We start from the raw sequence: 15,222 nt of genomic DNA, 5'->3' as shown, positions 1-15,222 counted from the left end.
ACTTCAAAAATCTCTGGGATCTCTTTTCTTAAACATTTTCAATGTGTATTCTGTACAAAACAAAATGACTATCCTGAATTAGCTATTTCCTAGAACTATTCCTAAAATGTCAATCCATTTAGTAAGGCACAGTAACAGAAACATAGACCTTTCTTTAAGGTTATGCATTTCAATTCAGAAGAATGAGGGGGAAATTTTGGCCCCCGGGGTTTGAAAATATCTTCCGGTTGTAATCTTTGGTCTGGATATTTACATGGTGGTCTCTTCCCATTCAAGCTCAACATCACCTATAACATAAAGTAACATGTCACAAGAGAGAACTGAAATTACCAGTTCAAAAGATTTAAATGTTTCATGGTGGCAAAAACAGAGGGCAGATACAGAGGCTATTACCCTAACTTGGATTAGAGAAGAATAATAAAAATTTGTTATGTGCATTAACCAAGCTTCTAAAACATTTTTATCATGTGGTTATTATTAAATCAATGCTCCTGGTACACTAGTAAATTGGTACACGTTGCCTCTGTTTACCTTCCATGGCATCCAAAGAGTCCATCTTCTGAAGTGCTGAATAGTTAACAAAACAGATGGGCTGATTACTTCCTTTACTTGATAAGAGATCCAGAATGCATTGGTATAAAAAAATATACTGTGCCTAGACACCAAAGAAAAAGCGTTAAATAAATGGGTGGGGTGGATTTTTAAAAAATTATTTCAAAAGATTATTTTTCTTATAAAGGGAGCTATACTGTCACAGTGAAAAGTAATGCTAAATTTAAAAATGTTAGATAGCTAAGCGAGAAGCACAGAATTTACCATGTATATAAATGATTTTGTACCATCTCAAACATCAGGTTTTCTAAATTCCTATGGCTTCCTCTAGCTTCAAGTTTTTTTTTTTTTTTAATACTTAGCATTAAACCCCATGCTACTTTGTTCTTGCTTGCTGTGATTATAAAAATGTGGCAAATTAGGTTATTTAAATCTGTCTATGAATTTCCTTTTTCCTGTTAGGTCTAAATGAGTAATTTTCCTTATAAATAGTTATCTTGTTAGAATGATTAGAATGGCTATTGGAATGCAGATGATACATTTGCTTTCACTATCTGTGAGTAAACATATCTATACACCACCAACACATTTAAAATATGTTCGACAATTCTGTTAATCACCTGACATTTGGCCTACTTAATGTCAAGTATCTGGTCTTTATTTGTAAGTACAAGGCAGTTGATCACTGAAATATCCAAACACCCATGTCCTGGACAAGGACTCCTAACATTTCATCTGAATGTTTAAGCTAAATTTAGTACCATCTTGGTTCTTTAAGTTTTTTCAAATAACCTGTTAGCATTTCTGAGTTTGGACTTTCCCACAGGTACTTAAGGTTAAGTCATAGAAAATCACCCTCCTTTTTACACAGGAAACATAACTGATGTTAAAGGAACATACTCAAATATTTATACTCTATATTACATATTATTACATACATATGTATATTGACAATTGATTTAAATAGGATGTCCTCTAAAGTGACCATCTTGAGAACTATATATTCATATCCATTGCTACTGTATCTCAAACCCTTTTTGGAACTCCTCTACTGAAACTGGCTTCAGAAACTGTTGGTCATTATTACGAGTATTTATTTCTTCAAGAATTACAAAATGCTTCCACAAACATCTCCTCAGCAGAGTGTCAGTTCTGGGAGGGCAGAACTCTGTCACATTCACTGCTCTTTTCCCAATACCTGTAATAGCGCCTGGCATGTAGTAGTTATGTAACAAATGTTTGTTGACTCAGTATCATTTAATTCTCACAAGTAGCCAACCTTTACCATTTAAGGAAGGATTTCATTTGGAGAACATTCAGAAGTCATTAGGGATTAAGTTTTGTCATTGAGTGGACGATCAAGTTACATGATCCAATTTTGGGAAGAAAGGAAGTGTCGTTATACAGTAATGAAAATCCCGTTGAAATTGCTAGTAAACTACTTCTCAAGGTAATTCTAAAAAAGTGTTTCTCAAATATATGTCACACAATGAATAACATTATTGGCAGAAATATATGGACCCGATATAATTTCTTTAAAAACAATAATCATTTGAATTGATGAGTTTGGGTAGTTTTTACAAATCACATGTGAATTTGAAGTCACATTTGATATGTGAAGCTTCAGACTGTCCGATCTCATTTTCTCCACTGGAAAGAATGATGGGTGCAAACTCAGCCAGCAGGCCAGGCTAGGCTCCACAGGGAAGAACTATATTTTCCAAGATCCCTCTGTCATGGTGTGTTACTGCCAAAGAGGCAGTGGAGGGCTCAGTTCCAGTTCCTACTTTAGATAATCACCATACCTTAAGAATGAAACTTGGCTGATGTTTAGCTTCCTCATCCGGGAGATCATAATGCCTATGTTGTGATATTTAAAGAACTTACTATATGTAAAGTGCCTGGCAAAAAACTAGGCAACCCAAGTATACTAGTTTTTTTTTTTTTTTTCTTCTACCCTAAGCCTTCACATCAGTAAATTTCTAGGAAAACCAGAGCAGGAAAGGGACTCATCCAGATCAACCTTTATTTGAGGGACTGATAGCAGCTCAGGATGTTATCTCACTGAGAACTATTCTCTCAGAAAGTTCTGGAGGCTGCTATGAACTGTTTTTTGGTAGACAGTGAAAGAGCTCAAAGCTCTCTCCTGGGTCTGGGCTATGTCCCCCAGAGCAGCCTTTTAGGGGTAATATATTCTGAGGTTCCCACCTCCCCACCCCTGCCCATGGCTACTGTAGGATGTGCTGAGACAGAATTCTTCATCGAAACTGCAATCATTCCCAAGTGCAACAGAGGAAAATAAGAAACCACTCTTGTGCAAGGCAATACTGGTTTGTAACGGCTGGAGCCAAGACTGTGGTCATTTTCCTTTTTCTCATCAGAGAGAAAAGATGGTAAAGAGCAAAACTTCTGGGAAGGAAGTCAGGTGAAAGAGAGCTTCTGAGTACCAGCTTATCAGCAAGGAGGGAATCCAGCAGAATTCTGTCAGACATTTACTACATGCTGGGCATTGACTGCATGTTTGGTGCTTTAGATAGTTTCTCTTATTTAATACTGACCATAAGTGTGTGAGAAGTATAACATGGCTATTTTACAAAAGAGAAATAGCTCAAAGGGGCTAATTAAACAAGTCACAGAGCCAGCAGTTAATGAAGTAGCTGAACTGAAATTGTAACTCAGTTCTCTGACTTCAAAATTCACGCTCTTTCCATTCCCTTACCCAACTGTAACATACTGCTCAGGCTGGTTAAACAAACATAATGTATGAAGTTTAGAGCATATATTGCATACTAAATTGTGTGAAATTATTAACAGGCATTCTTGAACATACTCTTTATAAAGTTCAGTTCCACAAAATTATAGAGCGTGGCAAAATATTTTCAACTTTTACTACGTGAAGAGTGACTCTAGTTTCTAGAAGGAAACAAGATCCTGATCTGGCCCACCCTCTATCCTATCTAAAAGAGCCAACCAATCTTGATCAATGTCAAGAACACTGAGCACCTGTGCACATGTGTAATCTAGGGACATGGGAGGAAAATGTCAGCTTTCTGTTTATTCTTATTGTTAACAAAAATAAGAAAGAATTGGGGTATTAATAATGGTTAATAGTTGGATTGATATTGGAACCCTTATAATTGAAAACAAGCTACCTAATTTGTGGGCCCACTGCAAAATGAAAATGAGTGTTTCCTCCATCAAAAATTATCAAAGATTTTCAAGACAGTGACAGCAAACACTAAAGTGCAGTGCCCTTTTGAGTATGGGGCCCTGTGACATTGCACAGGCTGCACACCCAGAAGTCAAGCCTGGTCACAAGTTATGTTCTATTTCTGAAGTATCCCAAGGGAAGAGTGATTCTTCATGCCTTTGTTCTCCTTTAGCATATAGGGTAATGCATATGGATTACATAGCCTAGTTTTACCTAACCATCACAAAACTGCAGTGGCTTAAAAAGATTCCTACAAAGAGACCATGGATTGAAGGTAATATTTATCACGTAAGCCCAAATGAATGACAAGGAAACGGCAGGGCTGATGTTCTTTGTGCTTCTAGAATAAACTTATAGCCATCCTATGAGGTAAAAAGAACAATAATGTAAGGAAATCTGACAAAAAACTAAATAACTTTTTAAAAAATTATAAATAATTTAGAATATATATTTAAAATCACTATTGAAACAGAATTACCCTGTGCTATGTATCACTATCTTAATGATAGTATGAAGGCATCACAATTAGTAAGATTTCAAAATATTTCTTATTTGATCTTTATCTCATGTTTTCTATTTCTCATTGTGTATATATTTTATAATTTACCTAATTGTTCAATCTACATTTAAAAAATAAATATGGAGTTATTGGAGTTGAATGCTCAAACATTCTTCCTGAAAGGGTTGTGCAGTCCACAAAGTTTAGATGTCTCTGGTCTAGAGGAGCATCTTCCTAAGAATATTAATGTTCCCCTACATGGCATTATAGATTCTGGGTCAAAAGAAGTTCAAGGATTTCACAATCATGTAATTTTGGGAAATGATGCTCACAAGGGCTCTGGATTTATAACTCTCAATGTACACTTGCATAGAGGCTTTAAGAAATTCTTAGATCAGTTTAACTTCTTTTCAAACTTATTTTTAGCAAAGAACCTATTTTCTCACACCTTTAACAACTCTAATGCTATATGAGTTTTCTAGTAGGTATTGTGGAAAACACTATTACAGCAGATCCATATATTAACTGTGAGAAAATTTCCATTTGAAGAGTATAGAAATATCAATCCAAATATACAGAGAGAAACATCTTACATATTATAGTTAGAACTCTTGGGTTTGAATTTTGGTTCTCAAACATTAATTGTATAACCTTGAAATATCACTTAAATTCTCTGAATGGAACATCTGCTTCTTTATTTGTAAAGCAAAGCTAATAATACCTAGTCTGGTGATTAGTTTTATTGATACTGCTTTACAAACAAAGGATTAAATAAGATAACACATATAAAGGATTATTATAGAAGATGGAACTCACTAGACACTCAATGTAAGGTTTTTAGTCTCATTACCATTATACTATATGATTTTTTTAATGAAGAAAAATCTCTATATTTTATAAATGTTTTTGCCTTTAAACCAAAACAACGAAACAAAAAACTCCCAGGGAGTTAGTTGATAAGATGCTATGACAATTGTTATTAGTATATAACAGGGATAAATATGGACAAGAGAAATACATAGAACCCCATAACAGTAAATATTTTAAACTTTTCCAAATATAACATTCAGCATGTTTATAAAAGAAATTGATTTGATGCATTTCCTGAGCTTCCCAAATTTGCCAAACACTAAAGACATCAATTTCTGAAATACTTTCTATATGCCTATCAGTATAAACGAGCTAGGATGAGCAGTCAGTAACAGTGCTGAGGGGTGACTGTGTCTCGTGGAATGCCCTTGCCAAACCCCTTCCCCTCTAGGAAGTTTATCATGTCGAAAAAGAGGGTGTCTGCTCTGCAAATAAAATTTCAAGTCCATGCCCAACCAGACTGCTGCCATTAAGAGACTCCCTTGTAGAAATTCCAGAGCTGACATTGCACAAGATGTTAGATATCTTACCAGGTTCTGGACCATGCACATTCTTTCACTTCTCAGTTCAGCTACTAATCCATATATATCCACAAAATCGTGGTCATTTATATGTTGTGTTAAGTGGTCCAGAGCAATAAAAACTCCAGTTCTTCCAACTCCAGCACTGTAGGAAGAGTAAAATTACATGAATGTTTTTTAGCAGAAGTCTGTTTATGTTGATAGTGATGAAGAAAGTGAACTATGGTAGTAAAAAATTCCAAACAGGTCCTTTTCTTATTTGGAAGAAATTTTTTTTGCAGTGTCTTTAGATTTGTATTGTTACTAAGACTGTTTAGATAGATCAAGATGATTAACATTAGCCCTCTATCAAATGTTTGAGGTTTTGTTTTGTTTGTTTGTTTTTTACCAGTTGAACTTTTCCTCTTCTTTCATAATATTATAAGGGGTGTAGTTGGAGAAGTATAGAGAAGAATTTTAAAATAATTGTTGAAAATTCTTGGGGTGTCTGGGTGGCTCAGTCAGTTAAGTGTCTGTCTTTGGCTTAGGTCATGATCCCAGGGTCTTGGTTCCCTGTTCCCCAGGGAGTCTGCTTGTCCCTCTCCCTCTGCCCCTCCCCCCAGCTCATGTTCTCTCTCGCTCTCTCTCAAATAAATAAAATCTTTTTAAAAATTGTTGAGAATTCTTAACACCAGAAACTTTGTACTGAACATATTTTTGATTACCGATAGAAATGCTAAACATTAAAAACATCCACTATTTAGCCCTATAGCATTTTCTCTGTATTTATTGGCAATCTCTCATGTGTTCTTTTCACTTTCTTTTCTTAGATTTTTTTTTACTTCTTATAGATAATAAAATTGAAAAGCTATTTCCTTTTAAGAAATTAGTTTAATACCCAGGGACAGGTATGTGCTCCATAGAAACTGTGAATTGATAAACTTGACAAGATTTATGCAGAAAATCCCATTAGAAGGACAAGAATCTTGGTATTTGAATGGCTAACCTAGGAAGGAAATATAAAAAGAACAACAAAAGACATGTGGAAGGTCACTTAGTCTTACAAATGTTACTTTGAACAACATAAAAGTGCCATTTTTGTAGGTAAGAAATACCTCAGCAATATCCCGTGGTTCAACCATATAAGAAAGAATGAGCATTACAAAATAAATTCGATTTTGGCAACACATATACACATATGTTGAACAGTGTAATCTGTCATGACATCAGTAAATATACCTTGAGTGTCAGACCCTGTAATAGGCATCTGGGGTACAGCTGTGAACAACAATACAAGGTCCTTGCACTTAAGGAGCTTACTCTCTAGAGGACAGAGAAGGACAGTACACAACTAAGCAAACATGCATAGCATGTGCCCGGCGGTAATAAGTGCTATGAAGAAAGATAAATCAGGTTAAGGAGACGGCGTCTCTGATTATGTAATATTTGAAAAGAAACTTGCATGAGGGAGCACAGTGTGGGTATTCGGAGGGGCGTGCACTGCAGCCCGAGGGAGTGGGGGGAGAAGAGATTTGAGTGGCGCATGTTCTGTGTGTCTGAAGAAGAGCCAGGAGCCCAGGGTGGGGAGAATGCAGTGGGGAGGTGAGAGGGGTGAGACATCAGAGTGTCTGATGCAGGGCTGCCCTGGAAGGTGAGAGGAAGAGCAGAGTCAAGGATGTCTCCAGGGTGTGGGCGCCACACCGAAGGGATCTGCCTTTTACCAAGATGGGGGATGAGAAGGAGGAGTGAGTTTGGAGATTGAATCAAGCGTTCTGTTTTAGACAAATCAATTTTTCAGAGTTTTGTGGTCACTCAGGTTGTCACATCGAATTGGCAGTTAAATGTATATCTGAGTTGAGGTGAGAAGTCGGAGTTAGAGATAAACATTTAGTAGACAGTTTTCAATGATACTGAAAGAGAATTATTAATATGAACATACTCTTTTCTGAACTCTTTTAACTATTTCAATCACAAAGAAGGAGATTCCCTCTCTCTTTTATTATGGATTAAAGTATAGTTGACACACAATGTGACATTAGTTTCAGGTGCACAACATAGTGATTTAGTACGTTTACATGTTAATGCTGTTTACTCCAGTGTAGCTACTATCTGCTCTCTGCTCTGTTTGAGGCTACAGGGGTAATATTAGGTACTTTTCTAACAGACTTTAGTGTCAGTGGCAGTGTAGATGCAAGATACAGAGAAGCTGAAGGCAGCTACTTTCCATTAAAGGTTTGAATAATCAATGACCCAGCTTAAAAGCAATCATCGACTTTAGAAGAAAACTGTTACTATTCTGTTGAAAATGTTATGTATAGGGAGGGGGAAATGGAATTGGGAGGGCAAAAATGACACTTATTTTTTGTTCTATATGCTTTTTAAATCTAAGCACTATTTAGATATTTTATAATGAGCAAGCATTTATGTATTACCCTTATAATTTAAAAAAAATCCTCAATATTCCCAGAAAATATATAATCGTTTAAATTACATAGTGAATTTTTTCCTCTAAATAAGAGTAAAAATTTGGATGGATTGATATTTTCTTGCATCATTAACCAGATTAATTATAGTATATACCTGTTAGAAAAATTATCAATTAATTATTGGAATTATTACAATTAATAATGTATTAATTATTAATGTGACTAAGATACTGTTACTTAATTTTTTTTATTGTAGTAGAGGATAGATAACATAAAATTTACCATTTTAAGCATTCTTAAGTACACAACTCAGTCGGTGTTAAGCACATTCACAATGCTGTGTAACTGTCACCACCATCCATTTCCAGAACTTTTTCATCATCCCAAACAGATGTTCTCATTAAACAACTAATGAGACAATGTACCCATTAAATAATAACCACCCTTCTCTCTCTCCCTTGAGTCCCTGGTAACCACAATTCTACTTTCTGTCTCTATGAATTTACCCATTCTAGGTATCTCATGTAAGCAAAATCATAAAATAGTGTATTATTACCTACTTTTTTCTCTAATTTACAAACCAATTGTTGAAGAGACTCAGGTTGAGACTTATTTAAATTTATTATGTTAGAAAACAATCAAATCCACCTGTCCAGAAAAAACTCTGAATTCTAAACAACCTTGAGTTTTATTTCTTAAGAGTGTTAAATGCCAATGAAAATAAAGCAGAGAAAAACTTCAATTTATAGTTTTATTCTCTTAACCACGTTCAAAGAGCTAGTCAAAGGACAACGTGTGTAGCTGAAGTTTGTAAAAAACTGTCATACTTGGGTTGGTCACTTAATTTGATCTTTATTATAAAGTTCATTTTCTTTTATTCTTTACAACTCAAATCTAAAAATTTGCTTTTATGAAAAAAATTTAAATTATGGTAGTAGACTAATGCCAATTGTAATAATAAAGGATCGGATGTTTATCTGTAAAAATTCTTAAAATCCTACACACACACACACACACACACACACACACACACACCCCTATCAATGAGGGGCCACGATTAAAAAAAAAAAATTAAAGACTTTCCTCTGAGAGGCATAATCCAGTCAAGAGTTCAGGAAGATTCCCTTACCAGTAAGATACTTTCCCTTACCAGTAAGATACTTTCCCTTGCTTAAGACACCTTCACTACTCATTTTATTTTTGCCATCTAACCTCTTAAAAAGCTAAAATTTGTTCCATTATGACCTGTAAAACATCTGAAAACTGGAAATTTTTACATTAACATCCTGCCAGAAAATAATCAACAGTATCATGATAATAAAAAGACCACACTGACTTTAAAGACCATTTCTAGTGTTCATATAAGGTTCTGAAAGTCTCTTCCTTACCTGCAGTGAACAATCATGGGTGTGGAGTCATGTGCTCTGCTTGCTCGAACCAATTTTACAAAGTGAACTAGAGGGGCACTGTTTTCCGGGACCCCATGCTCAGGCCAAGCAGTAAAGTTACACTGTCGAACAGTCATATAATCTCCATGCTAGGTAACATGACAGATTAAAGAAGCATGATACGATTATTAAAGTACCACAATAAAGGTGTAAGGCAGCTGATGTCCTATCTTTTGAAGGTGCTCTTTTAAAAATAACTATTTACCAAACAGGAGAAACTATGTTTTTCATGATTTCCTGCAAGATAGATCTTCTATTATAGCTACAATAAAGCAAATTGCCTTCCAGTATGAATGGAAACAATAAAAAAGCTTGCAAACAGATGTTAATATAGAGTGTTTATATTGTTGCAAGGGACAGTTCTAGAAATTAATTTTACTTTTAGACATTTAGAGCATTCATATTTACTATTGTTTTCCCCTCCCTTGCCTTTTTTTTACCCTTTCAATTTTCAGATCCCTGATGGTCCAATCTATTTGAACATCCTCCATTAGCTTCGTAATCACTATATCTCCAAAGACGGTAACTGGTTTGTTGTCCTCTGGCCAATACTGATGGCATCTGATCTGTATTCAGAGAACATCAACAGTCTTAAAAACCATTGTTATATTGATCTATATATCACAGTTATTGCTACTAAGTTAAAACTGCCTTATAGATGTCCAAATTATTGATGACTCACAGTATTAGCTGTAATTGTCACACATATATTAAGACAATTGTAAAATAACATCTTGTGAAAAGATTTTCAGATAACTTACCCGCCCTTTTTCAAAACACTGCGTTAGCATTACTAATGTTTTTGCTCTGGTTTCCCACACCATTCTCCAAAAATCCCCAACAGTTCCTGGTAATGGACCTTGAGTGGCAATAAATTCATTTGGACATAAGTAGCCCTAAAAGGATATAATTGCAACATTAAATCAACATTTACATATACAGTATTTTTTTAGTTTTTGAGCAACAGATAAAAATATATTAGTTGTAAAATATATAATACAATGTGGATTCACCCACAATCTCACTATCCAGAATGAAGTACCATTAATCTTTTGGTGATTTCTTTCAGTTTTAAAATATGTACATTTTTCCATTGAAATAATATTTATGAGTTTCTACTGTGTGCCAGGCACTGTCCTAGGAATTGGGGATTCATCACTGACAAAAGACACTAAAATTCCCATTCTTGTTTATTTTATATTCTTTAGATTTATATAAATTAATATATTGATATTTATTTATTATATATTAGGGGAGATAGACATTAAGTCCATTAAGTCTGTTAAATAAGCAAATTACATAGAACTTTTAAAAATGGTAAGTGCTATGTGAGAGGGCTTTAGAAAATAGAATGTTCAGAAAAGCGTCACTGGTGATATCTTAGGAAAGCCTTGAAGAAGTAAGGGAGTGAGCTCTGTAGGATTTGGGGGCAAGTGTTCCTGGTAGAAAGTCAAGTGTAACAACATTAAAGGAAAAATGTGTCTAGAATTTTCTATGAACACCAAATGGTTAGAGTGGAGCAAACGAGGAGGGGACAGTCATAGAAGATGACATAAGAATGAACAGAGGAGGGAGGGTTAGGGTGCTTTAGGTCCCAGGAGGTAATTACAAGATTTTGGTTTTTACTTGGGATGATCTAGAAACCTGTTGAAAGGTTTTGAACATATAGAGTATATGGTTTAACAATTTTACTCTGATTTCTATAAGAAGACCAGCCTTTTAACCAGGGTTAAAAGGTGAAAGGAGGAGAATAGCTCGAAGGTTTTTGCAATGATCAAACCAAGGGAGTAGTTTGGGTGATAATAGGTGGATGGTGAGAAGTGACAGAATCTGGATGTATTTTGAAGACAGAGTCAATAAAATTTGTTGATGGATTGGATATTGGGTATAAGAATCAGTAAAAATTTCAAAGGAAGATTGGGAAGACTTCGGGATATGCAGGTTTGAAGGGAAAATTAGGAATTCATTATGGACCTATTAAACTTGAAATCCTTGTTAGATATTCAAGTGGGAATATCGTGAAGGCAATTGGGTATATGAGTTTGGAATTCAGGAAGAAATCCAAACTGGAAACATAAATTTGAAACTAATCATCACACAGATCTCAGTTAAAACACGAGAATGGATGAAATTATCAAGGAAATTAATTTGGAAAGAAACAGTAAATTCAAGGATTGGGCTCTAGATAATTCAAGTGTTTGGTTGTGGAGGAGAGGAGAAAACAGAAAACCAAAGGGAACTGAGATGAAAGAGTCAAAGCTGTAGATGGAAAACTGAGAGAATGATGTCCTGGATGCAAAATGAAGAAAGTGTTTCAAGGATGAGGACAATTAACAGGAATCAATTTATAAAATGTTTCTCCTGGTCATCTGCATTTCCCTTTCTCAGGGACTAAATGTCCTATGGTACTATAATATTCTATCAATGTGGGAACGATTCTGATACTTCTGATGCTATTACAGCTCATTTGCATCATGGCCTTTAATCTTTAATTTCTTTTTTTTATTTAAAGATTTTATTTATTTATTTGACAGAGAGAGACACAGAGAGAGAGGGAACACAAGCAGGGGGAGTGGGAGAGGGAGAAGCAGGCTCCTGGCTGAGCAGGGAGCCCGATGCGGGGCTCGATCCCAGGACCCTGGGACCATGACCTGAGTCGAAGGCAGACACTTAACGACTGAGCCACCCAGGCGCCCCTAATCTTTAATTTTTAATTATGGTAAAAATCTCTCAGGTTAAAGTAGTTTCAGGCATCTCAAGTAGAGATAATTATGAGGGTTTGGTGCCTTTCTCTTGTCCCATTTGCATAATGTTTTTATTGTTAATTCTCTTGAAAACCTTTCTAAACTCATTTGTAAAGTTAGGGGCTGTTTACAAGGATGCAGTATCTCTTTCTCTCCCTACCGCTCTCCCACAGTCCATCCATCATCAAAATGTTCCAAGCTCCCTGTGAGTCCTAGCTACGGGAGCACAATTCACCAGGACAGCCACAGGCAGAGAGATAAAGATGTACTAATCTAGTTGCAGACCCTGGCCTGGAGTTTCCCAATCTTAAAGGATATCCCACAGATGTACTTAAAGTACATCACTTCTCCCTTTTCCTTTCCCCAGGACTTGAGTTCTTTGGCTTTTCCATCTGAGGACTAGTTATTTTGTTTTCTTCCCTACCTCCCATTATAGTTCTCCTCCCTTCTTCCTCTAGCACCCTGAGATGTTCCATTTGTACATGGCCTCTGTCTTTTGCTCCTGGAACAAGTGTTCATGAACTTTCCATGGCACCTCAGATGGAGGTGCCATGGAAAAAAACTGGGAAGGCAGAGGGAATTGATGCATCAGACTTTTCTTTCTGAGAAGCCTTCACTCTTCTGAGGGAAGACTGCCTGAATTTGGGGACAGCGAAGTGAGGGCCACTATGGTATCATGGCTTTCCTATCCCCAATCTGTTCCTGGCATTCCAATCCAAGGAGATTTACCCAAGAGCTAAGAGCAACACTATACTTCCATTCCAAATCTGAAATCTGCCTTAACGTAGAGTGCTTTCCATCTGGGCCTGCTTACCGTGCAGCTCAGTAATGATTATGCATATCATTACATACGGGTCATAGTGACTCTGTTGTAAGATTTATTGTATTACAACATCACTTGATTATAGCAGGCCATATATATTCAGAATTCTTAGTTTATTGCTCATCCTGCATTATCATCTTCTTATGGCTGTTTCCCGACAACCTATAATATTTAGAGGGAGCACTGGGTGTTCATGAATATTCCTTTGTTCATGTAAATCCATGTGGTTTAGTTACACCTACTAAAACTGACAGTTTCCTTTCTAATCATATTCATACCCTATACTGTCACCCTATATCTGACTGAACATTAGAGAGAATGTGAGTTATTCTTTTGTACCTATTTATTAGTGAATAAAAATGGTACAAATCAATAGATCACTTATACAACCATTTGCCCTTGCCCTGTTCTATAGTATCACAAAACATATGATCATTAGCACACTGATTAATTTAAATGCATATATGCATCATTCTGTAAATCAAAGTAGAACTTCAACATGCTATAGAGTTTAGGCTGCAATGAAAATTAGTAAGCACAATATTTCACCCAAATCGTTAGAGAAGAATTATATTTTCAAGGGAATCAATCATTTGATAAGTGACTAAAACATGTCACCACAATAGAAAATGTGTGTGGTTTTTCAAAATGGATTTAAAGTTCTTGCATAAAAATAGGCTGGAATTCAAAGAATGCTTTAACTTCTCCAAACCCTCCCTCATTTCCCCTATTAAGAAATCTTAAATTCTCCCTTTACATATCCCTTTCACAATAAGACCCACTATATGATTGCAATTTTGAAGTCAATATCAACCAACATAGAATTTAGAAAGAAATGTTCCCCCTTAACAGGGGTCTCAAGGAAATGGGACACGGAACAAGTTACATTAATGGGGAAAGCATCACAGAAGCAGAGTCCCAGTGGGACCAAAGGGCAGGCCTGGGAGTGATGACCTACAAATAAGAAAAGAATATAGGGCTGTGCACACTAGAGGAAACCCTCAAGTGTCTATAGGGTCACCATGATAAGGATGGCTAACTTTGCTATATGTTAGAATTGAAGCCACTCGGTAAAAATATAAGGGAGCATATCTTGTTTTTAAGAAAACAACTGTATATTGGAGTTGTTCAGAGATACAATCATCTGCCTTAGGAGGAAGTAGGTGAAACAATGTCAAGAGAGGCTAACATCTAATTATCAGGATTGATTCAGAAACAGTTCCCAGGTGAATGGTTGAATTTAATGACCGTAAGGGCAAGGGCAATTCCACGTGTCAACCTCAGTGCAGATTGTGGGTGCATTTCAAGTTTCTATATACCTGTGATAGTGATGAGCATTGAGAGGGTAAGAGGGCCATATGGAAGGAGAGGGAGAGAGAGAGATCCCTAAAACACTTTGGTTTCATTTGATTTTTAATCTAATGCAGCAAGCATTTATTATAACAAATTTCTGATTTAAAATATTTGGAAGAGTAATATAATTGAAGTATTTATGCTTTATAAGAATATAAAACATAAAAAAATAACAACTTACAGAAACATAGCTGGCATTAATATAATCCGATCCTGGAATACTAGCATCAGCTATCAGCTTCACTCTATTATTATTATCTAGAGGAAAATATAAGACAGTAATCCTAATTCATTATTTAAATTGCTACTACTTGATTTTACTATAAAAGTAATACAAAGAAATTCATGATGTAACATCGAACATTACAGATGGTCGTAATTAAAGTAGAAGTTCCCTCTTATCCCATATTTCCACTACCCAGAGACAATGACTATTAATATGTTCTTGTATATATTTCTAGAATCGTCTATACAATTTCATAAAAATTAACCACAAATGGAGTGATACACATTCTTTTCTGCAATATTTTTCATTTACCTGTATCTTTCCATATATAATCATAACAAAAATGTCTAGTTCATTATTTTAAGCAGCCATATAGTATTTCGTTCTTTGAATAAAACATACTAATTTAATTCTTATGATGATTTCAATTCACCTCATTTTGTTATTGTGAAGTGATAAATAAATATAACTAAACTTTTTGCATATATGTTGTAGTGTATTTGTAGAATACATTACCAGCAGTAAAATTCCCAAATCCTGTCATGCATTTCAAATTTCAAAAGATATTGC

General features: G+C 35.4%; 1 protein-coding gene across 1 annotated transcript in view; it reads right to left on the bottom strand.

Annotated features, from left to right (window-relative positions):
• Positions 1 to 249: 249 nt before the first annotated feature.
• PTPRQ (protein tyrosine phosphatase receptor type Q) overlaps positions 250 to 15,222 on the bottom strand; it is a 188,802-nt gene continuing 173,829 nt past the window's right edge. The window contains exons 39-45 of the mRNA XM_028105499.2: positions 14,608 to 14,684; positions 10,268 to 10,402; positions 9,947 to 10,072; positions 9,447 to 9,595; positions 5,663 to 5,798; positions 532 to 655; positions 250 to 287 (exon numbers count right to left, since the gene is read on the bottom strand). Coding sequence (XP_027961300.2) covers positions 250 to 287; positions 532 to 655; positions 5,663 to 5,798; positions 9,447 to 9,595; positions 9,947 to 10,072; positions 10,268 to 10,402; positions 14,608 to 14,684 — 785 coding nt within the window. The remainder of the gene's footprint in view (positions 288 to 531; positions 656 to 5,662; positions 5,799 to 9,446; positions 9,596 to 9,946; positions 10,073 to 10,267; positions 10,403 to 14,607; positions 14,685 to 15,222) is intronic.

The sequence above is a fragment of the Eumetopias jubatus genome, unplaced genomic scaffold, assembly GCF_037043125.1.
Source record: "Eumetopias jubatus isolate StellerSeaLion01/CBP00866 unplaced genomic scaffold, mEumJub1_p1.0 scaffold_8, whole genome shotgun sequence".
Lineage (NCBI taxonomy): Eukaryota > Metazoa > Chordata > Mammalia > Carnivora > Otariidae > Eumetopias > Eumetopias jubatus.
This window is presented reverse-complemented; position numbering and strand designations above follow the sequence as displayed.